Here is a 21,924-nt window from a genome sequence, read left to right on the forward strand (position 1 = left end):
CTTACGCTTAAGGATCATGCCAGTCGCTGTAAACACCTAAGAAATAGGTCTCCCTCGAGGTTCTTTTTTGGAAAATATCTGATAAAGTCTGCCCCCTCTTATTTCATCGCGTCTCCTCAAACGTTTGTTGATTGCAGAGATCGTGCAAAAAATATATTTCACAAGGATGTGCCGTGCGCCACCATTAAATTTGCAACCCCTGACTACTGGTCAATTACCTTCACTTCATGAGGTTGTCGTTTTATCTCCTTCATTGATCATTTTTGAGGTGTTTTGGTCTATGAGCCAAGATTTATTTCACCCTTCGAAGTTTTGCAACATGTCTACAGGGTCCGATCCAACGTTATGGTAGTAATTCTATCTTATAAGCACAGTTGAAGCAGGAAAGGAAAGTTAGATGGAATACTGAACCTGAGAAATGATTAAAGCATGGAGTTTCGTCATTTCTAATGTGTTGTTAAATTTATGAGCGATGGTGAGTAATATTGTTTTGCATGTTCTCGGCATTTTGCATCCATTCTTGAGAATGCACGATGCAGTTTATGTGTTGAAGTAGATTATCTGTTGTGTTTCATGTCTATTCTTTCTATGTAATTTATTGTGCAATTGAGTTGGTTGCTTCTATATTATTTCTCTCATTAATATCTTTATCACTATGCTCTTTGCTTCCCTCTTCTTTTTTTGGGCTCAGGGTCCCCGTGCCGCTTGGTGTATGAGGGTCGTATGAGGCTTCTTTATCTTTCGTAAAAATTGCCTCTTCTGCCTCGCCAATGGCAAAGGATGCCGAGTTCCCCACCTTACTCATCGTCTGAAGCTCAAAGTAGTCCTCATCCAAGAGAGGGCCTGTGAACACCTTATTACCCCAGGTTTTGTACCCAATTGAGGACAAAGCCACCAAGAATAAAAGAACTGCAAAGGCATAGTTCATATTATACCATGTTAAGTTTTTGATAACCGGCGGCATACATAAAATAAAGATCAGAAGGAATACCCAAAACACCGAAATACCATTTACTATCCAACCAAACTTTCGTAGCCTGAATGCCGCACCCTTGATCTTTTGTCTTTTATTTAACATCAAACAAAGAATGGGTATTCCGTTTGCTAAAGCTAGGGAGACAACTGACGCACCCATAAATGCATTGAATGCCGATGGAGATATGAGGGCTAAAAGAGAGAACACTCCACATACACCCATCGACAAAAAAAGTGCGTTTTTGGGCACGATTGCATCTTCAACCGAGTCAACCTCAGTCCAGAGGGACTTGAAAGGAAGCCCACCATCTCTTGCAAATGCATACGTTGATCTCGAGGCGGTTGTCACGGAGCCAATAGCTTGGAACAAAACGGTTCCCACGAGAAGGAGGATCAACAAGAACGAGACTATGTATGACTCAGTAGCGGTCTTGAAGATCAAATCTATAGGCATTATTTCAGGGGTTTCATCAAGAAGGATCGTTAGTTTCGGCAAAATGATGAGAAGAGGGATAATGAACATGAGGCCCTGAAGCACCGCCATACAAATGGCACTTACGGCACCTCTAGGCATGTTTCTTTCGGGAGTTTTCACCTCATCAGTCATAGAAAATAGCATACCATACCCTGTCAACGTAAAAGATGAGCTCTGAAAGCCAACCATGAAGGCTATAGGGTCAGGCCAACCTGATCTGGAGTTATCGAAAGTCGTTAAAGTATGGGCAGCTGAGTTGGTCTGTTTAGCAAAGATCAATAGGATTAGGTCGATTAGTATAACCGTGCCTATTGACCATACAATGCACATCTTGTTGATGTGGTCCAAGTAGCCCGAGAACTTGAAGTTGACAAAACCAACAAATGTAAGAATGACAAAGTATACACTTAACACCCAGAGCGTATCCTCTTTATAGTATACATCCTTGAGGCCAAATATGGAAAGAATGAATTGGGAACCGGAAAACATGATACTCACAGCATATGTCCAATTGCCAATAAGGAGAAACCAACCTGTGAACCAGGAACTAATGGAAGAATACTTTTCATTGCTCAAAATAGCGCTGAAGTGATAAACACCTCCTGAAGTCGGATACTTCGATATGATCTCGCTGAGACTCAACACCACGCATATGCTGAAGAATCCAACCACAAGCCACCCATAGAGCATGGTCACATTACCACCATCGATCAACAGGATCCACAACGTAGACGATAGCCCAAATGGCACACCAACAAGAGTGAAACCAAGCCCAATGATCGAGATTACCGTGAGTTTCCTCTCAAGCTGCTGCTTGTACTTGAAGTGCTCAACGTGCTCCTCCTCATTATCATCCTCATGTAGGAGGTTACTGACAAATGTGGCCGGGGCAGAGTCACGAATAAGATTGAACCCGCTGGCATAGTACAGTTGTCTAGGAATGTTCACGTCGGGGGACATGAAAACTGGAAGACTCTAGGCCAGGGGGAGGTTTTTGAAAATGAGCTTTATGTGGTAATTAGTAACCAAGCAGACCTGCTCTTAGAAATGCGATATCTCGGTCTAAGCGCAGTAGCCCAATGAAGTCTACCTAAATACCCTAACGGTATGCATACTGATGTCATGAAATATTTTCAATGCATTCTTGAACTTTTTTAAAATTCTTCGTAGTCTATATGATTCTCAAACTGTCTATTTATTGAACACTTTTATGGTGAAGCCCGGCAACAAAATGAATCGGGCTAATCTGTCAGACGCAGGTATTGCTGCAAAGTCCGCAAGCGAGACAGGATATATTGTCCCTAAAACCTACCAACTGCATCAAGATCATGGCTCAATTGCCTTACATTTCCTTATTCAAAATCGAATTCACTGCCGGATTCGTCTTCTTCAGCAGCCTCTTCTTTTTTCTTCATGACTGGCATCGCTATACTGTCGCTGGTTCGTATAAGGACGCTGTGCAAGTTACTAAGCTTGCCAAGAAGCCCACCCACTGGCTTATACTTCTCGTCAACAAAGTACAGAATGACATCATTGATGTTTGTGAGGATCTCCAGTGTTTTCCAATCCGTGTATCCCACAACGACGTGGAAACAAAAGCCTCCTGCGGGCGGTATGTATGAAGTATTCCCAGTGATTGCTTTTACTTGATTTCGAACGTATTTTGGGTCGACACGGAGCTCTCTCTTGCCGTGGGTCCTGATCCCTGGTTCCGGCTTCGCCATTTGGATGATGTAGGGCACCTTCTTGTTTCTTGCGTAGAACTGGGGCCCAAGCACGTCAGGTAATTTTTTATAAATCCTAGCATCGGCGAGTATTACCTCATTTTCTTTGTAAAGCCTAACGAGAGCCTTCTTGCTATGGCCGAACAGTTTTGCCTTTGTGAAAGAGATAATCTGACGAAAAAGGTCTTCTGTAGGCAGCCCTTTCTTTTGTAGCTCGTCCTTGTAGAAGTTCACTGGATCATTTGTTATAAGGCAGATGGTTCTTTCGTCAATTTTATGTAGTTTATGAGTCAAAGGAATGATCCGAGGAGTGTGATCGTTCTCCTTGACTAGATGGATCTTCGTGTTGATGACAAGGTACAAGGCACTGTGATGGTCTTCGTCAGAGGCTTTCGCATGAGCAACTAGACCCTTGATGGACTTCTTGGCTTCTTCTCTTGCCTCATCTCCAAGAAGAAACATCGTCTTAGCGTCCTTGTGCTGAGTCTTAGGTGCCTTAGTTTTTTGCATCTATCTCATCACACTAACAAACCTGTAGGTAAGCCATACTTTATCGTCCCCTCTTACACTTCAGCCACACACAACCGGCTAGTACTCAAGATCGAACGGAGTTGAAGGTAAAAAGTTTTTTTTTACTACAACATAGCACGATATGTGGATCAATTTGCCAAACTTAATTGTTTCATATCTTGGATCGGGGCTTGGTAGCATCCAGGCACCGATTGCAATGACCCCCTCATTTGTTGACAATTCCTCTACTGCTGATATCTCTTGGGGACCTCCTTCAAATTTCACAAAACCCGAGGCCGTCGTTATCTGGCACGGGTTGGGAGACAATTTCAATTCGCTGGGAATGGTCCACGTGAAGAATATCATTCAACAGCTAATGCCCGAAATCTACATCCACTCAGTAGCAGTGGATGAGAATCCTTCTCTTGACGAGCGACGCTCAATGATGGGCAATGCAAACGACGAGGTTGATTTGGTTTGTGAAAAGTTGAGTAACGTACCTCAACTACAACGAGGCTTCGGCGCGATCGGTTTCTCACAAGGGGGACTCTTTTTACGAGCATTGATCGAAAGATGTCCGAACATCTCAGTGCTGACTCTTGTTACGTTTGGCTCTCCGCACATGGGTGTCTCAGAGCTTCCCTTGTGTGCTGATGAGAACGACTGGTTGTGCAAGAAAAAAAATGAGATTCTAAAGAGGCAAGTCTGGAACGTTGCTATCCAAAAGTCAATTATCCCCGCCCAGTATTTCAGAAACTTGGCTGAATACGACAAATACTTGGAGAACCTGCGCTTTTTGGCTGATATCAATAATGAACGCGACGAAACGTTCGATACTCTAGCTAAGGAGAGGTTTGGCAAGCTCGAAAAACTAGTTTTGGTCAAGTTCTCGAAAGACACTACTTTGGTTCCGAAGGAAAGTGCATGGTTTCAGGAGGTGGATCCAAAGGAAGGATACATTGTTGATATGCGCCAAACGAGACTTTACAAAGAAGACTTGACTGGATTCAGACGGTTGCACAAAGAGGACAGGGTTGACTTTTACACTATCGAGGAGGACCACATGAGGTTTTCTGACTCTTTCCTAGTGGATATCGTCAGCAAGTACTTCATGAATGGGTTGTAGATCAATTCCAAATAGAGTGGGTGCACTGGTGCACACATGCAACAAGAGAAGTAACATTCCTCTATACTCCTGCAATCATGTCTGATACGGTAGCCAAGCTAGCGGCCATCAGAAAACAACGAGATAGCAAGAAGTCAAATGATGCAGTAGATGAAATTAACTCCACGAAAGTGGAGTTTGAATCTTCATCTGTTCCGGATAAACAGAGAGATGAGCCGCAGAAGGAGCCCTCTAATAAGTTCGAAGGAACGGAACTCAGTAAGCATTTGGTGAGAGAAGATGAACAGCATCGTAGCAGTACCAAAAACGCTACGTCAGATGGCCATGGCTATAACTCTGATTTGAAAGCTGACATTGCTGCCTATTTGGCCAAAGCGGAAAGGGGAACGGAGAGAGCCATCAACAAGTTGATCTACGAGAAATACCAGAAAGACACTCACGGATGAGGATAATGGACATCAAATTTGCCAGATTTCTTTATGATTCGAGGTAAGCAACGGAGATTGCTAGCATGTTCCGTTACCTGTGGATCCACACCAGTCGAAGTCAGACAAAGAAGCATACCTTACCTCAGAGTCTCACATTTTAATGATATATTAACGGGAATCGCCTTAAATAGTGGAGAGTCAGTTTGCTTGCACGGCTGCATCAATTGTCGAGTTCTTTAATTGGTGTCTTGAGAAGTAGAATCTACACGCCTCAAATATCCAACAGGGAGCACATCACGAGTGATATGCCCATGCTAATATACTTCCATTTTCTTACGATCAAATAAAGTATTGCAAGCCGTGACAAATCGAGCCAGACACATCTTTAATGATGCTAATACTCCACCATCCAAAGTATGGTTGCGAAAGGTTTACAGGACCAATTCCACTCGGACAAGCTGACCATCATGACTCAAAATTAATTCAATCAATACGATAATACAACAACTCATTGGTGCCACATCATCAAATATTGATTCTTATGAATCATTCTTCCAGCTTGTAAAAACCTCATCAGCACTTGCTCTTCCTCGCGTTGCTTTTCACAATTTAGAGCGCGCACCCTTCCCATTTCGGCAGTCAAGGACCTCCAATGAAATCGCAGAATGGCGACCGACCATGGTGCGAAATTGAGTCCCGGAGGTGGTCGAAAAAAAAAACTCGTACAAGAGCTATCCTTAAGGTACCATCTTCTCTGATAATGGCTTTGATCAACAGAATTGTCACCAGAGCTGCTCGTCCAGCCTTCTTGGCTGCTCGTAATCCGTATGTGAGAATCTCAAACATCAAGAATCCCCAGCTGAATTGATAAGTGAAGGTGAATGGCAACCACCGAGACAACTGAGCCCCAAATGTTGAAGGTATATTCCTATGAATTGGAATCCACAAATGACATTTTCAGCTTGCTTCGAAAATATGATTGACCAGATCCAAAGCTTCTACGTGAAATAGCTCCATGATTGCCTTGTGAAGATAACTAGAACCAATTGAAGCATTCAAATTCAGTGTCCCCAATATACAAGCAATATACTAACAAGCAGCATTGGTGTGCGTTGTTTGTCTACCCCAGTGGAGCCAAAGGAAAAAGCCCACTCCATCGTGGACGCCTTACCTGGCAACAACCTCATTTCTAAGACTGGTATCTTAGCTACATCTGCCGCCGCCACCATCTACGGTATCTCCAACGAATTGATTGTGTTGCATGACGAGACCATTTTGGTTGTCACATTCTCCACTTTTGTGGCTCTTTGCGCCAAGTTTGTTGCTCCATTGTACACCGAGTGGGCCGACGGCGAGATCAAGAAGGTCAACGACCTTTTAAACGAATCGAAGAACAAACACGTCACTGCTGTCAAGGGCAGAATCGAGTCCGTTTCTCAATTGAAGGATGTTGTTTCCACCACAAAGCAGTTGTTTGACATTTCTAGAGAAACTGCCAAGTTGGAAGCTGAAACCTTTGAGTTGAAGCAGAAGCTTGCTGTTGCCAACGAGGCTAAGGCCACCTTGGACTCCTGGGTCAGATTTGAGCAGCAGCAGAGACAATTGGAGCAAGAACAGTTGATCAAATCCGTCTTGGATAAGGTCAACAAGGAGGTTGAAAACCCCAAGTTCCAGGACAAGGTATTGGCCGAAGCTGTTGCTGAGGTTGAGAAGGTTTTCTCCAAGGCATAATTATTGAACTAAGTTTACGTAGAACGACTTACAATGACCAGAAAAAGTATATTCATACATCACACTGTACAACGTAGAGCCTGTTGGGCAGGTGTCCAAATGTGAAGCGAGTTGTCGTCTGCGACGCTGGCCACCATCCAGTCTTCATGCAAAGACCAGTCAAAGTCGTTGACGCCTAGCATATGTCCTTCGTGGCTGAAGCGTAGGCCATTGCAGCGTTCAAAACACCCTAAATCGTGTATCTTGACCAGTTTGTCGGAAGATGAACTTCCCAAAACACTAGCAAACTTAGGGTGCCATCTCACTTGAGTAATTGCTTCAGAATGTGGCTGAAATGAACAAACGCTGCTATTCTCACTCAATGTACGAACGTCGAAGATTCCGATGCTGCCATCACTATGACCCGAGGCTATACTGTAGCTATCTTGATTCACTGAAATTGAATTGCATGCTACATTTGAATTATGAACAGCAACAGCATCTGGGCTTTCTAGTCTTATGTCGAATAGTTTGAGGTTTCCCGCATCATCAGCGGATAGGAAAATGGAATCATGATTAGGTATCCATTCGATATCATTGATTCCTACACTTGTATCATAATGACGCCTGGCCCCGATAGACGTATCATCCTGATTTTTGTAGTCAGATTTGATATCAAATAAGTTGATGACTCCATCCATATTACCAGAGACAATGACACCTTCTCTCTGCCTGTTCCAATCGAATGCAAAAATATCTCCACTATAGGTCCTATTCTTATTAATCAAGCGAAGCTGAGGTTCATTAATTTCATTTTCAGTTCCTAACGTTTTTATACTTGAGTGTTTCGTTCTATTGTAAACCACCATGTTCCCCATGTTATTTGAGCTCGCAATCACGTCTGGATTCTGCGGCATGTAGCGAAGCTTGTTGACATCTCCCAAGTGGTTAATGGACTGCAAGCTCCTGATTTTGTTCTTCGACACAGCCGGGAGCTCAAACTCTTGTTTCTCTGAATTATAGTTTAGCAGATCCATGTTCACGCTTTTGTTCAAATCACGGTAGTAAGGTAGCCTCCAGAAGGATATTACGTCAGTACCCTGACCCAACGTAAAAGTACCAAGCAAAAGCCTTTGGTACACTAGTTGCAGTTGAATGTCTTTCGGGTTTTCCGAAGATGCGGTTTCCAAATCAGGGAAGAATTGCACCGTTAATGACGGCCATAATAAAGAGTTCGTGGAAACATAGTCATACAAATAAGGGCTGTTTTTCTTCCACACCCTATACCGGTGCTGACTGGCCTGATCTATGGCACTATGCTCCTCGACATCGGGGTTGACGTGTTCATCAGCATGCATTATGGTGGAGTTGTGGATGTTTCACTTGATGTTCTTAGTACCATTCGCGATACGCGTTGCAAGCGTGTTACTGATACCAGGCTCTCTCACGTACAGTAGATGGTTTGAAATACTTAAATTATTTACACTGAATTTATTCTGAGATCATGACTATTTCTACCTTTGAAAAATCCTGCGAATGAACTGTCACGAGTCGGTACCTTTGATGCCTGTGATACTGGATAGGGACTCGGACCGCTTGGCCTCTACGGTGAAGCCACTGACGACCTCTGTAAACTCCTTGTTAAATTTTGATGCTGTGTGGTCGAGAAAACTTGTAAGTTCTCCCATCACATGATTGAGCTGGTCCTCAGTGATGATATTGTTCTTCTTCTCGTCCTCGTCTAAAACCGACTTCTTCTTCTCTTGGCCACTCAAGTCACTAAGGATCTGATTGAGCTTGATGAGTTCGTAGTAATTATCATATATTATAGACTTTTTCTCTGAATCGTGAAAGTTAAGCTTTCCACTTGCCTGATTGCGAATTCTCAAAAGCTCTGTTACAGTGGCACTTTTGATGAAGGCATCGATTTCCTCGGGACTATTGAGCTCTCTCGCCTGCGAAACTTGCTCTTTTGCTTCACTCTCGTCTGTTCCTGTCAGCCTAAATCTCTCCTTGTCTCCCTCTGGTTCTGCACTCGATGCTTTCAGATCATCTTCATGATTTAATTTATAGAAATCTTGAAGAGCTTTTCTTCTTGATGACACTTTTCTCGCCGAACCTCCAAATGTTGGTGTACCAGGCGCTGAGGGAGACGATCCAGGAACTGAACTTGATATCGACTGCGTGCTTATACGAGGCAGCCTGGACGCCAATTGCGGGTCCCGATCATCATGCCCCTGAGGTCGTTTTTTATACGAAAGAATCGGCGTTGAAGACCCCAGTGACATTGTATTACTATGCTTAAGTAGATGATGCTAGATGTCTGAGCATTATATAAACAACTATCATCAACATTTACACAGGACACAATTTTACCATATCACCCTGGTTGAATAAATGTCCGAAGAAATTAGGCTCAACGACTCCAAACTTGGAACCAAGGAATAGTATGTAATCATAAGGTGTAAGCATGGCTCATACTAACCTTAGTTGGGATGAATTCTACAAAAAAGAGATTGAAAATTTTAACGAGAACGATGAGGATACCGGAGAGAATTGGTTCGATGACTCTGACGCTGAAAGGCGAGTTATAAAATTCTTTATCGACTTAATTGAAGCAGATCATTTCGGGGATGCAAAGGAGCTTAGCATATTGGATCTCGGCACGGGAAACGGCCATTTCCTCTTTGAACTCAATCAAGAGGTCTGTGATCAAGATGTTGCAGTCTCCTTGTTGAATACTGGTATTGACTATTCACCACAATCTATTAACTTTGCTAAAACTATAGCAGAAAAGAAGTACTCAGACAAGTCATACAACTTCGAGGAGGTTAATTTTATAAGTAGGGACTGCAAGTATCTCGAGGAGAATGCTGGCAAGTTTGACGTGATCTTCGATAAGGGTACCCTCGACGCAATAGCTCTCAATAATGATCCAGTGAAAGGCTTCAATGGAAAAATAGGCGTCGAAGTGTACCCTCTCCAAGTTATCAAGTTGATGAAGCCCGGATCCCTTCTCATCATCACCTCATGCAATTTCACCGAAGATGAGCTTACAAGAGTCATCACTCTGAGCCAAGACCGCTTGAGCGTTCAACAAAAAGTTGAGTACCCCTCATTCCAGTTCGGGGGTCACAAGGGCTCGGCAATCTGTACCATAGCGTTTGTAAAAAAGTAATAGACTGAAGCATGTATTGAAATCTTCGTCTACTTTGTCATGTCCTCTTGAAGACCCTTAATCTTGCTTACCAATTCCTCCCTGGTAGCCTCATTGGCAAACTTAAGAAGGTACTGGACTACTTTGCCATCGTTGACAGAGTTCAATCTGAGGAACTTGCCAGGTGACAAGCTTGCCTCTAATCCCTTGAGTAGTTCGGTCTCTGGCGTGATCTTGTAATTCAAGACAACACGCAAAAGTCCTTGTGACCTCATGACTATACGAACTTCCTTGGGGTCCAGCTTTGATTTGTTCAAATGTAGAGGACCAACGCCACGCTCTTTCCAGCCTTCTTTGATGTTCGCAAGATCAAGTTCAAACACCTTCACTTTGGCAGAATAGACAGACACTTCGTTCTCCTCACCTGTGGTGATTTCTTTCTCCTCCAAATCGACCTGTTTATACTGTTGAGACAGCTTAGGTCTAGAGTCGTCAACGCTGTCCTCCGCATTAGCCTGAGGTTCTGGACTATCAAGAAAAGACGGCTTCTGTAAAGCTTGCTGAAAAGCATTACCGAACTTAGACTTTGATCCAAACAGCAGGTTAGACCCAAACACGCCCGTGGTGGACCTCTCCTCAGAGGATGCGAAAACGTCTGGCTTTGCGGTAGATTTTTTGAAGGCGTTCGCAAATGAACTCTTGGAGCCGAACGCTGGAGTAGTATCCTTGGATGTAGCGTCATTATCTGTCAGGGCCTCCTTTTCGGAGGTCTCAGCTGACTCCTCCTTGCCATTGCGGTCATCATCAGTATCGTCATTACCTTTAGCTTCACTTCCCTCGGGTTGCGTTTTTTTTGCATCTTTTTCGACCGAATTCTCGTCACTCTTACCATTTTCTGTACTGATCTCCTCCTTCTTATCATTCGTTTCTCCCTCCGTAGTTACGCTAGTGTCAACTTTTTCATCAGATTTCTCGGTAGTCGACTCTGATTCAACCTTTGCCCTTTTAGTCTCGGCCACGGCGTCAGAATCCAATTTTCTTTTAAGTGTCTCCTCAGTCATGAGATAAGGTTCTAGTTGTTACTGTGCTTTCTCATCATAATCGATTTTGGCGCACCAAAATGCACACCACCAATAATAACATAAGGAGACAACACCTGAATTAACGGAACTGACGGGAACATATGTCTTCATATGGATCTTCAGTTTCATCGTCATTCTCGAAGACCAAATTTTACAAAAGTGTCTCGTTTAATTCGCCGTTTGCAAGAACTTTAGTTATGCCCTACTTGGAACTGTACTGAAGTTCGAGCGCGTTTAAATACTATCCTAGAACATAATATCAGAGCTTGTTATACGACGAAAATGTCTGAAAATAATGTATGTATTGCATTTATTTTCCTAATTATACGATAACTCTAACACAATCAAGAAGGAACTTGATGATTTACGCAAGCTTAGATCTGTGCTTGCAGCAGTCAAACAAACTGTTGATGACATCAAGCGGGATATCCAAACAGCAGTTGACAACAAAGACGCAACAAGCGAGGAGTTGGGAAAACTCGAAGCTGTGATTAAGAAGATCTAATGAAAAGTAAGCTAAAATTGAGCTAGATCCCTTCGAGCTACGCACCCTTGAGATGTTTCCCATGTATTACGGCCACTAACTGAAACGAGTTTTGAGACGAATGCACTACACTTGGTTTCGGTCTGGCCGGAAAAGAGTCAATCATTATCTTAAATCACCTTTGACCCTGATTGTTGTGACCTTAATCTCTCTTGTTGACACCTACTGCATATAGACAGGACATCACTAATACAGCCCTACCTTCATCATTACTCTCCAACGCCGACACTGCCCAACCCCAACATCCAATATAACCCCAGAAATGTCGGTTTATTATGATGACGCACGGGTGTGGGCGAATATTGATGTCGAACTCAAAGACCAACTTATCCTCAATATTGTCTCATCGTTGGAGTGTCTGATTTGCTCTGAGGTGATGCACGTTCCCTTTCTCGCATCTTGTGGCCACACTTTCTGCTACAACTGTCTAAATGCCTGGTTCGAAACGAAAATCAACTGCCCAACGTGCAGGGCAGAGCTTGAACAGCCACCGGTGCTCAATATTCAGCTCAAAGACATAAGCAAGCGCATCACTGATATAATAATAGAGACGATGGAAGACAACCATCATAAGGAGCTGCTCGAAGCTGCGCGAAAATCCGTTCTAGACGATTTTGAAGAGTCAAAAAAGAAAACCTCGCTCTTCGGAGATGCTTTCAACAGTGCATTAACACTCGTGGACAATTCTGACGGGGTCCCCAGATGTGGCAACTGCCATTGGGAAGCACACGGCAGTACATGCCTTCATTGTGGAGCGAGGTTCAGAACACCCAGGAACGATCTGTATTATGATTCTGAAGATGGAGATGCCTACAACGAAGACAGGGAGGAGATTGAACTTTATGGAGAGGAAAACGATGCATACGATTCGGAGGATAGTTTTGTAGACTCGCGGGGCTTACGTGATATCAACAGGGATAGAGTATCCGATGACGATGGTTTTCTTGATTCAGAAAATGACGTGCACAGTGTTAGGAGCGTTGCTTGGTCAGTAGACGACAACGAAGGTTCATTGAATGCGGACGAGATGAATCAGTCAGTAGACTCTCTAGAAAGAGAGTTAGACGCCCTTCATGATTCTCCAGACTACTACTATCCAGCATACGAAGGTCTCGGTGAAAATCTCTCTGTGGAGACCATATCATCAGACGATAACAGCGATCATGGAGAACAAGGTCTACCACGATCTAGACGGAGAAGGATAGTAGACCTGGATCTGGATCTGAACGATTAGCATAGTTCGAGAAGAGTGCTTAACTGATGACTGCAAATGAGTTTGAGTGCGCGCTGTCTTATTTCACGTCAGCACCATATTCAACACAACAAGAGAATGAAAAGGTCGTGCGAATTACCGAACAATACCTATACTTCGATTGGTTCAAAAAGTGCGCTGATATTTTCAGATAGCTTCAAAGTACCTTGTTAACAGTACACCATCTTCTTCATCATGGACCCACAAAGAATCATTAAGTTGCAAAAGATCTACCAAAACTCTAACCAGAAATTGTGGTTGAGAGGACCACGTTCCAAGGCACTTGTGTACCCATACTACGCTTTGTTCACCGTATCCACGGCTGTTCCATTGTACTACCTTGGCAGAGCGCTCTTTGGCATCAAGGCCGAGTAAAATCAATAATGATTGAATAGAAAATGAATGCATTGACGAAACGCTGTGTAGATTTCCTTCAGTGATTAAAGTCGGAAGAAATGTGATGGAGATAAGCTGGGGGCCATTCATTGCTACCGAAGAGGTCGAACTCACTTAAAAAAAAAAAGTAGTCTATCATTGCCTTACAATATGGGTGAGTCGATCTTAACAATATGTTTCCATGACTATATTCTTTACCTGTGCTGTTTACTGATATTACCCTGACCCTTTCTTTGCAAAACTCGTACCAAAGCTATATTCTCGTAGTCAAATCCGTACTGAGTGAATTATACCACAAGAAGCTTTTGATGTTTATGGCGATATTGCTAAAAAGGATCCGGTCAATGAAACAGTAGATTCACTACTTTGTTTCAAACTCAACTTTTTAAACACCATCCCGTTAACCACAACTCAAATTTACAATGATTGAACAATCATGACGAGCTAGGATTAAGCATGATACGAATGGCATTGGAAAACCTGCCTTATTTTCTTGATTTTTAAGTTGCACAATTTCGCATACTCGTGGAACTAGTATCTTCAGGTGATCACAGAGGTATAGAAAGAGAGAGAGAAGGCAGGGATAATAGCAAGAAGGCCAGCCTAGTCTATAACTAATTTTATGGCTTACTTGCCCCCGATCGTTTTTACATCATATATCAACGTTAAGGTGGTAAGTTTCATTCTACCGAGAAACTAATGCATGCGAAAATAGCTGTTTGTTGGTTGCGAAGTTGGGGAGGAAGATACTTACGTTGCATTGACATAGGGGGCATTGATTTTTGAGCTTGCTTTTTTAATGTCACTGGCACGATGACCCTTCCGACCAGAAAAGAACACAAATTACCATTTTAACTTTTGCTTAGCAAGTTCCCCAAAGCCGGCGTTCACAAGCATTACCTGCAACCCAACTTCCATCCTCATGCAGTCTTATCAAAAGAATCTGTTTATATTCAAAATTCAAGGCTAATTCACCTATCAACTTGGTCGTGAGATGACTACTTCACTGTTGCTCGAGTTTCCGAAGGATGCGCTCAACAATTTGTTGTATTTTCTACCGCAGAATCTGCTATTCAACTTGGCTCAGACCAACTTTCATTTCTATGAACCTTGCCTCAGAAGGCTCTACAAAAGATTGATCATCCAAAGTGATCCTGTTTTACGAACAAACAGTGAAACGCCATCCCACTACAGAAGAGACGACTTTATTGAATCATCGGCCCTGGTGATTTGTGGTTTCAGCAATGTCGAAAGATCAAAAGTAGCGCACTTGAAAATGGTGGAGGCCAAAGTAAAGACAATCCTTGCATCGATCCAGGTAAATCCTCTATTGGCTACATACATCGAACTGATAGAAGTAAAGGGAACTTTCAATAAGGCAGTTGATGCTGCTATAGGTGAGTTACTCCAGTATTTGAGCACCCTAGATGTTTCCATTAGAAAGATCTACATCTCTGATCAGAAGCTTAGACGAAAACTAGACTATGCAACTTTGGCCAAACGCTTTTCATCATTAACTTCACTTTGCGTTGACGGCTTGAATGAGTTTCCAAGTCAGCTGGCGTTTCCCGATCTCAAGGAGCTTATCGTTGCAGACATTCAACAAGGACAAAATTTAAATGCCAACCACGTGCAAGTACTCAGCACTTTGGAGCACCTTTTAGTAAAGTCAGAAGCAAGAGTAGCTGATGTTTTTTTCAAAGCTCTCTGGCTGCTCTACAAAGCACAGCCTTTTGTATTGACGCAGCTCAAGACTTTCACCGCATTTCACACGCATGAACAACAGCATAAATTTCCTTACGTGGACTTCTCGACTATCGAGAACTTCCAGATTTCTCTTGGCTGCAATGACTCTAATGGTTGTGATCTGGATTGCTTGGTAACATGCTTGTCTCAATTCCACTTTGCCAAACTTAAACGCTTGGCGATAATTCAAAATAGTGATCATGGTTTAAATGACCATAGATACTGCGAGATATGGGACTTGTCTGTCTTGGACTTTGTGAAGCATGTCGTTGAAAATTCAGACACGTTGTTTTATCTTTCCATACGTCACAATGTACCTCCTGATGGAGTCATCGACGATGGATTCGAGGGTAACTATTTGAGAAAAGTCAAGCTCTATACTAACTTGCTTCCAAATCTTCTAGCGACACTTCAGAAACATGTGGTCAACTTGATGCTACCCAACCTTGTTGCGTCTCTTTCGTGCTACGAGCAACCAATGAACACGTTCATGTGGAATGGCTGCAAATGCGAGCATTGCGATAAGTATTTGACTAAGTTGGACGACTACTTGCTCCATCATCGTTACTACAGCTTCAAGAAGCACGTTTTCAAGGACGTGTTGACCGTTCAGTTGATGAGAGCGATGAGCGAAGTTCTAGCTGACCGGGTAGTATATGATACTAACATCGGAGACATGTTTCAGCTCACTAGACCCATGCGCAACTTGACTTGGAACTTCCATGATAGCAAATTCTCCATACCTTTCAGATGTTTACCAGTCAAGACCTATGAAATGGCGGACTTTGAGGATGAAAAAGCTGAGCATAAAGAGACACACGAGAGATTCTTCGACGCTGAAGAAAGGGAAAACGATTGCATTTTTCTCAGGAAAGAGCAATTCTATCCCAATTATTCAATTGTGGTTTCCCATTATCTCAACGACTTGATTAGAAAAATGATCAATTTGAATCGTGGTGATGCAGAGGATGTGGTCATCGGTCAAGAGGGAGACGAGAACGATGGATTCACAAACTTGAGAATCAACAAAATGTTGATAAATGGAGTCAATTTCAACTTTGATCATGAGATAAATGGAACCATTTTTTTCAAAAACATCTACGATGAGCTTGACGAGGACATAGATTACGAGCTTTAGTGGTCTTTAGATTAGTGCGAACAGTCAAGATACAAGCATGTAAGTATGCTCGAAGTTGCATTAGCAAAAGTACGTACTATAATATGTATGACGAATGATTATTGAGCTAACAAGCAGTTCATTGCGCTAGAAAGCTCTCTTCTACGAGTCACATTGTCATTGGAGGAGCAGGAGCTACGAAATGAGAGCGCGGTTATCTTGTTTCAGAATCTTGCCTTAAAGAAACGCTTCTATGAGAAATTGCGTCCTGAGAAAGGCTCAATTGTCGTGTTCGACTGTGGAGCTGGCTTTATGGACTCAGCTAATATTGTAGGTAGCTGTGTTATACGAATTGAACACTTCGATGATCTTTTGTCGAAGATGAATGGTCTCATGAACGACGAGGTAAAGGAGGTTAACGAGCTACACTTGAACACTTTGATAATTGAGAACATCTCCACATTTTACTGGACGCTTAGAAGTCTGTCTCACAGAAATCTATCTTATAGTAAATTACGAGATCTAGTCGATACGGTGAAAGAGTGGTACAAGTGTAATGTGATCGTTACGACTTGGGACAGTGAGTTTGAAAAAGGGTATAACTTAAAGCGGGCCAACGAAAATCCCCAAAAGCTAGGGGAACTTACATTCATTCCGGCAGAATTCTACCAAAAGTTTGATCATATTGTTGCCGTAGGCCAGAAAAGCTACAGATATATCCAGGAAGCATGGCACGAATGCACATGAGAATTTCTGCTAATGAAATGTATTACCACATGTATAAAGGTTATCGTTGTAGATCATGAAAGATAGGCAATGTTTACATGACAGTCAAGTCACCGAACTTCTCCTTGTAGCTAGGAACCTCCCATTTACCGTTCTTGATCATGTAGTTGACCTTGTCGTCAATGTCAGATCTGGCCTTGACAACGTCGTCCACGGTCAATTGGTCGAAAGGTCTGGAGCCCTCAATATCCTTCAAAGTGGCCTGCAACTGTTCGATCTCCTCCAAAACAGACTTCTCGGTCAACTTGGCGTTCTCAACGGCCTTCTGCTCGAAGATGTCAATAGTCTTCAAAGTCTTGGACACATCGTAAGTGACTGGCTTGAAAGCCTTGACAGCCTTCTCAACCTCATCAACAACGCTCTGGTTCTTCAACACCTTTCTGTAGTGAGCAAAGTCAATGTCGAGGGGCTCACTGGTCAATTCAAGGTGCTGCTTCTTGGCCTCGTCGTTTCTTTTCTTGAAAGCAGTCAAGCTGGCAGAAGTCTTGCCAGTCAATCCCAAGGAAGAGATGACGTTAGCCCAGTTCAACTTGGTAGCAGCGCTCTTAGCAACAGACATGGTTATTTCTAAGATGGATCTGAGGTAGTCGTAGCTTGAAGCCTTGAGTTTTTTGGTGGACTTTAGTGCGCCCACCGTGCTTGTGCGGATGCTCGGGCTTTCCAATTGGCCAATCACAGTTTGTTACTGGGAACCATAGAAACGTTACTCCAGACACCCGGTAATTTTTATTCATTTTTTTCACAATGAAAATGGGGACTTGGTAGATGACTAGACCGAATGGCTCTCAGGGTTAGACTACGAGTGGAATTATTTGAAACGGAAGACTCGTCAAAGTGCACGTGATCAGCAAGCACCCACCATTCTTCAGCTAAAACTCTTCACCATTATCTACAAAAAAGTACAAAATTAAATTAATCTTATTGCATTCTTCTTCTTCCCACAATTCCTCTTTCGTTCGGCGTCTTGCGCAAGCTTCGAAACATGACCCATTTTATGGCTGCGAATGTGATGCACTTCCCACTGAGACAACTTGTATTCACCAATCGCCAAGAACCATTGCACACTCTTACAGCAATATAACGAGAATTCAAAGATTTGAAATTTCTCATAGATAACTCAATCTCTCTTCCTCAGAGTAAGTCCAGATCACCCGTCTACCCACCTTAACTGTTCCTGACGCGCTACCAGCCGCAGACGAAATAAAGTTCCATCAATTACATTGCCAAAATTAGCCTTATATTTCATTGAGGCCGATATATTTATTCAACTCAATGTCTGGCAGTATTACCCAACCTGACTGGCACTCTAAGTCAGATTGAGAATTGTCCAAGAATAGACCATGCATAGAGCGCGAATTATTCAGCATATCACCTCTTACCAGATCAATGCTGGGTACTATCTTTCTGAATTGCAGATTTATGAGCCTTTGACTTCGCTTGTAAATTTTTTGCAGATCCAACACATTTGACGGACTCACAAAACGTTCTCCCTTAACGCATTTGCTCACACACTGGACAGGAAAGAACGCCTATCGTCCATCATGCCCGCAACCATGAAGGGCTTGACCCAGTTCATTGTGGATTTACGAAATTCCAAGGATGCCGAGGAAGAACACAAGAGAATCAATCTAGAGATCAACAATGTACGGTCGAAGTTTACCCTGTCCCTCAATTCCTACCAAAAGAAAAAATACCTTTGCAAGCTCATGTACATATACCTCCTTGGCTATACAGATGAAGTCCAGTTTGGCTTGAAAAAAGCGTTTGACTTGATAGCTTCATCTGACTATGGAGAGAAACAAGTTGGCTACTTGCTGGTATCGATACTATACAGCAGGTCCAACACCTCACTTAAGGCTCACCTTGAAGATTTGTTAGAGCTAATTGGACCCCATCTACTAAGCGACTTGAAGTCTAACTCCGATGATGTGAACTGTTTGGCCATACAATTCATTGCATCGAATTTCAACGTGTGCCCTCAGGATTCAACAGTTCACAACTCAGCAATGGATGAGCTAGAGGACCCATCCTCTCAATGGCAAGAACTTGTACGGTTGCTATACCAGCACTGTGTGTCGCCAACAACTAAGGCTTTTACGAGAAGGAAAGCCGTCATTACATTTTACGTTCTACTGAAGCTATTCCCTCTGATGATTTTGCTGAATGATAGATGGATTCCACGTCTTCTTGCCTTGGTCGACGACAAAGAGACTAGCGTGGTGCTCTCAGTGATACCGTTGGTCAAGCTACTCGTGGATCTCAAGCCGAAGTATGCAAAGTCGCTACTTCCGTCTATCGCAAATCGCCTTCATTCTATTTTAGTCGAAGAAAATTGTCCCGAGGACTACTACTACTACGACGTACCAGCACCCTGGCTTGTGGTGAAACTCTTTCAATTAGTTGAACATTTTTTCATTCTTGGTGAAAACTCAGATAACCCTGTCATCATTGTCGGGAGTATTGACAACCAGACTTTATCGAAACTTAGACAAGCAGTTTCCAGACTGATCAAGAATGCATCGAGACCAGTCAAGGGCCCGCCTAGCAGAAACTCCCAATCATCTATTCTTTTTCAAGCAGTATCATTGGCCGTTTTTCTTGATGCATCGGTAGAAGCGATCGAGGGTGCGATATGCGCTTTGGTGCAGCTATTGACATCTCCTGAAACTAACAACAGATATCTCGTGCTTGATGCATTGATGAAACTTTCTGTCAGGGCAAGCACAACAGGTCCATTTGAAGATCATCTTGAAAAGATATTTCGCTCGCTATATGACAAAGATATCTCAGTGAGGAAAAAGAGTGCTGATCTTCTTTTCACCGTGTGTGACGAGAAAACTTACACACAAATTATTTCAAGGCTTTTAGAATACCTTCCACTAGCGGAATCGTCCTTTAAGGCAGATATTTCTGTTAAGATTGCTGTTTTAGCGGAGAAGTTTGCTACTGACTCGATTTGGTACATATCGACGATGCTTCGACTCCTCTCAATCGGGGGCAGGTCAGTACGTACAACATCAAGTAACGGAGTAAATTCGTCAGGAGAGGTTTGGGAAAGAATCGTTCAGATAATTGTCAACAACGAGGATCTTCAAAAAAAAGCATGCAAATTGATAATTAATTTGTTACGCAAAGAGGAAGGGCTTCCTGCTGATAGTTTAATACGTGTTGCGGCGCTGGTTCTTGGAGACTATGGGAGCTTGGCTGCTGAAGAGGACCAGGCAAACCAGTTTAGCATCTTTTCACAGTTCAGGTTACTTTATGAAGCCTACTTCAAAGCGCAGGTCTCAACAAGACCGCTATTGCTAACCACCTTCATAAAAATCTTGGTAAGATTTCCCGATGAAAACTATGTTCCGGACATCCTCGACCTTTTTGAGGCAGAATGCCTTTCTCTTGATCTCGAAATTCAAACCAGAGCTCATGAATATTTAAAATTAGGAAGTCTTACTGTCAACGGTACTCAAGAAGAGAAGAGATTTTCCCAGTCAGTCATCAAGTCTTTGCCACCGTTTGATGTCAAGCTGAATAGTCTTATGAATCATTTGCGAAGCCTACAAGTAATCAGGAACGGTAGGTCCAGATCTACGGTTAATGTGCTGAAGGTCCCAAGGCCTAAGGGTCAAAATCAAAACCTAGGAAATCCTTCGGACTTTGATTCTGATCTTAGCGATGCCGAGGAGAATCCTGATGAAAGTGGTGGCGATCCATTTGGGGATAGGCCAACTTCATCGGTCACAAAACTCTCACCCAATTGGTATAGTGGGTATCACAGAATGTTGCATTACGACGCGGGTATTTTCTACGAGGACCAACTCATCAAGATCACCTATAGGTTGACAAAGCGAGCTGCTAAGATTCTTTATCAGTTCACTATCATTAACAACGCAGCAAAAACTGCTAACACAGATATCACCGCACTTACTGTCTTAGATCTAATGAACCCTGGGAGGCAAGAAAATCCAAGCTACTTTGTCAAATTGAATAAAGTTCCGGATTCCACTGTGGGTGTGAAGACCGCAATGGAGATCGAGGCCACGATAAGGCACGTGGTCGAAGACAGTGAGAGCCCAGTCATCTCCCTAAGCTATAGATGTGGTGGTTCTTTCACTACTCTACATCTTAGGATCCCGGTTGTATTGCTTAAGACACTCTCGACAACAGAGCTAAGCCTTGAAGAGTTCAAGAAAAGATGGTTCCAGATAGGGGAGGCTTTGGAAAGCCAAGCTGGAGAAAAGAGGGGAGTTGTGAGGACAAATCACAAGTATATTCTGTCGAACGTTCTGCGTACCCTCCAAAGGTTAGGGTTTGCCGTTGTACATTGCACGCCAGACAACACTTCAGCGGACATCCTCGTAATGGCTGCTGGTATTTTACACACAACCAGCTCAAACTACGGAGTTCTTTTGTCGATGAGAAGCCTTGAAGCGGATGGCCGCCTGTTTGACTTGACTATCAGGTGTACCGGTGGCGGCGTGCCCAAAGTAATTCACCTGAGTTTGGAAGAAGTGTTCGATAACAGATCATAATCAAACAAATAATGCCTAGATGGACGTTTCTAGACCCTTTGAATGCGGGGCATGATGCTCAACACTGCCCATGGTCGAAGTCGTTTAGATGTTGATATGTGGTAGACTTCCAAGTCACTTCCTAATCGGGGAAGTGAAATATCAAGTGCAGAATCAACGATCTTCGAGCAGTCGAGGTCTTAGACACTTTTCCTAATTGGGATATGTGAGATTTAGGCGATATCCGCTTCAGGCAACAAAATGAGCCTACCTGCACACTGAGGCTTTTTTTTTGCAACCAAAAGCAAAATCGTCTCTTACCTTTCAAGGGAAGACCCCCCATGGTGTGCCTCTTATAAAATGTAAATCGGACCCTGAGGCTCTTTTT

General features: G+C 43.0%; 14 protein-coding genes across 14 annotated transcripts; 8 read left to right on the forward strand and 6 right to left on the reverse strand. All coding sequences in view use genetic code 12, as the record gives it.

The window, feature by feature from the left end:
* Positions 1-595: 595 nt before the first annotated feature.
* Positions 596-2,410, reverse strand: TPO5 (Tpo5p; the record flags this gene model as incomplete). Its single annotated transcript, XM_029035202.2, has 1 exon — positions 596-2,410. One exon carries the CDS (start codon positions 2,408-2,410, stop codon positions 596-598), a length of 1,815 nt encoding a protein of 604 aa, XP_028890444.1.
* Positions 2,411-2,802: 392 nt separating this feature from the next.
* Positions 2,803-3,684, reverse strand: CJI96_0001669 (uncharacterized protein; the record flags this gene model as incomplete). Its single annotated transcript, XM_029035203.2, has 1 exon — positions 2,803-3,684. One exon carries the CDS (start codon positions 3,682-3,684, stop codon positions 2,803-2,805), a length of 882 nt encoding a protein of 293 aa, XP_028890445.1.
* Positions 3,685-3,901: 217 nt separating this feature from the next.
* CJI96_0001670 (uncharacterized protein) lies at positions 3,902-4,810 on the forward strand (the record flags this gene model as incomplete). The annotated part of the gene is made up of 1 exon (XM_029035204.2): positions 3,902-4,810. One exon carries the CDS (start codon positions 3,902-3,904, stop codon positions 4,808-4,810), a length of 909 nt encoding a protein of 302 aa, XP_028890446.2.
* A 77-nt stretch (positions 4,811-4,887) lies between these two features.
* On the forward strand, positions 4,888-5,256 carry CJI96_0001671 (uncharacterized protein; the record flags this gene model as incomplete). The annotated part of the gene is made up of 1 exon (XM_029035205.2): positions 4,888-5,256. One exon carries the CDS (start codon positions 4,888-4,890, stop codon positions 5,254-5,256), a length of 369 nt encoding a protein of 122 aa, XP_028890447.2.
* A 742-nt stretch (positions 5,257-5,998) lies between these two features.
* Positions 5,999-6,969, forward strand: ATP4 (F1F0 ATP synthase subunit 4; the record flags this gene model as incomplete). Its single annotated transcript, XM_029035206.1, has 2 exons — positions 5,999-6,063; positions 6,339-6,969. The coding sequence occupies 2 exons, from the start codon at positions 5,999-6,001 to the stop codon at positions 6,967-6,969; spliced, it is 696 nt and encodes a 231-aa protein (XP_028890448.1).
* A 59-nt stretch (positions 6,970-7,028) lies between these two features.
* On the reverse strand, positions 7,029-8,306 carry CJI96_0001673 (uncharacterized protein; the record flags this gene model as incomplete). The annotated part of the gene is made up of 1 exon (XM_029035207.2): positions 7,029-8,306. One exon carries the CDS (start codon positions 8,304-8,306, stop codon positions 7,029-7,031), a length of 1,278 nt encoding a protein of 425 aa, XP_028890449.2.
* A 186-nt stretch (positions 8,307-8,492) lies between these two features.
* On the reverse strand, positions 8,493-9,236 carry VPS51 (Vps51p; the record flags this gene model as incomplete). Its single annotated transcript, XM_029035208.2, has 1 exon — positions 8,493-9,236. The coding sequence occupies one exon, from the start codon at positions 9,234-9,236 to the stop codon at positions 8,493-8,495; it is 744 nt and encodes a 247-aa protein (XP_028890450.2).
* A 109-nt stretch (positions 9,237-9,345) lies between these two features.
* Positions 9,346-10,126, forward strand: CJI96_0001675 (uncharacterized protein; the record flags this gene model as incomplete). Its single annotated transcript, XM_029035209.1, has 2 exons — positions 9,346-9,395; positions 9,439-10,126. The coding sequence occupies 2 exons, from the start codon at positions 9,346-9,348 to the stop codon at positions 10,124-10,126; spliced, it is 738 nt and encodes a 245-aa protein (XP_028890451.1).
* Positions 10,127-10,155: 29 nt separating this feature from the next.
* On the reverse strand, positions 10,156-11,166 carry CJI96_0001676 (uncharacterized protein; the record flags this gene model as incomplete). The annotated part of the gene is made up of 1 exon (XM_029035210.2): positions 10,156-11,166. One exon carries the CDS (start codon positions 11,164-11,166, stop codon positions 10,156-10,158), a length of 1,011 nt encoding a protein of 336 aa, XP_028890452.2.
* Positions 11,167-11,993: 827 nt separating this feature from the next.
* Positions 11,994-12,965, forward strand: CJI96_0001677 (ubiquitin-protein ligase PSH1; the record flags this gene model as incomplete). The annotated part of the gene is made up of 1 exon (XM_029035211.2): positions 11,994-12,965. The coding sequence occupies one exon, from the start codon at positions 11,994-11,996 to the stop codon at positions 12,963-12,965; it is 972 nt and encodes a 323-aa protein (XP_028890453.2).
* A 1,408-nt stretch (positions 12,966-14,373) lies between these two features.
* Positions 14,374-16,263, forward strand: CJI96_0001678 (uncharacterized protein; the record flags this gene model as incomplete). The annotated part of the gene is made up of 1 exon (XM_029035212.2): positions 14,374-16,263. The coding sequence occupies one exon, from the start codon at positions 14,374-14,376 to the stop codon at positions 16,261-16,263; it is 1,890 nt and encodes a 629-aa protein (XP_028890454.2).
* A 45-nt stretch (positions 16,264-16,308) lies between these two features.
* CJI96_0001679 (uncharacterized protein) lies at positions 16,309-16,989 on the forward strand (the record flags this gene model as incomplete). Its single annotated transcript, XM_029035213.2, has 2 exons — positions 16,309-16,332; positions 16,381-16,989. 2 exons carry the CDS (start codon positions 16,309-16,311, stop codon positions 16,987-16,989), a joined length of 633 nt encoding a protein of 210 aa, XP_028890455.1.
* A 73-nt stretch (positions 16,990-17,062) lies between these two features.
* ATP7 (F1F0 ATP synthase subunit d) lies at positions 17,063-17,587 on the reverse strand (the record flags this gene model as incomplete). Its single annotated transcript, XM_029035214.2, has 1 exon — positions 17,063-17,587. One exon carries the CDS (start codon positions 17,585-17,587, stop codon positions 17,063-17,065), a length of 525 nt encoding a protein of 174 aa, XP_028890456.1.
* Positions 17,588-18,569: 982 nt separating this feature from the next.
* Positions 18,570-21,557, forward strand: CJI96_0001681 (uncharacterized protein; the record flags this gene model as incomplete). Its single annotated transcript, XM_029035215.2, has 1 exon — positions 18,570-21,557. The coding sequence occupies one exon, from the start codon at positions 18,570-18,572 to the stop codon at positions 21,555-21,557; it is 2,988 nt and encodes a 995-aa protein (XP_028890457.2).
* Positions 21,558-21,924: the final 367 nt, after the last annotated feature.

The sequence above is a fragment of the Candidozyma auris genome, chromosome 2 (assembly GCF_003013715.1).
Source record: "Candidozyma auris chromosome 2, complete sequence".
NCBI classification, from domain to species: Eukaryota; Fungi; Ascomycota; class Pichiomycetes; order Serinales; family Metschnikowiaceae; genus Candidozyma; species Candidozyma auris.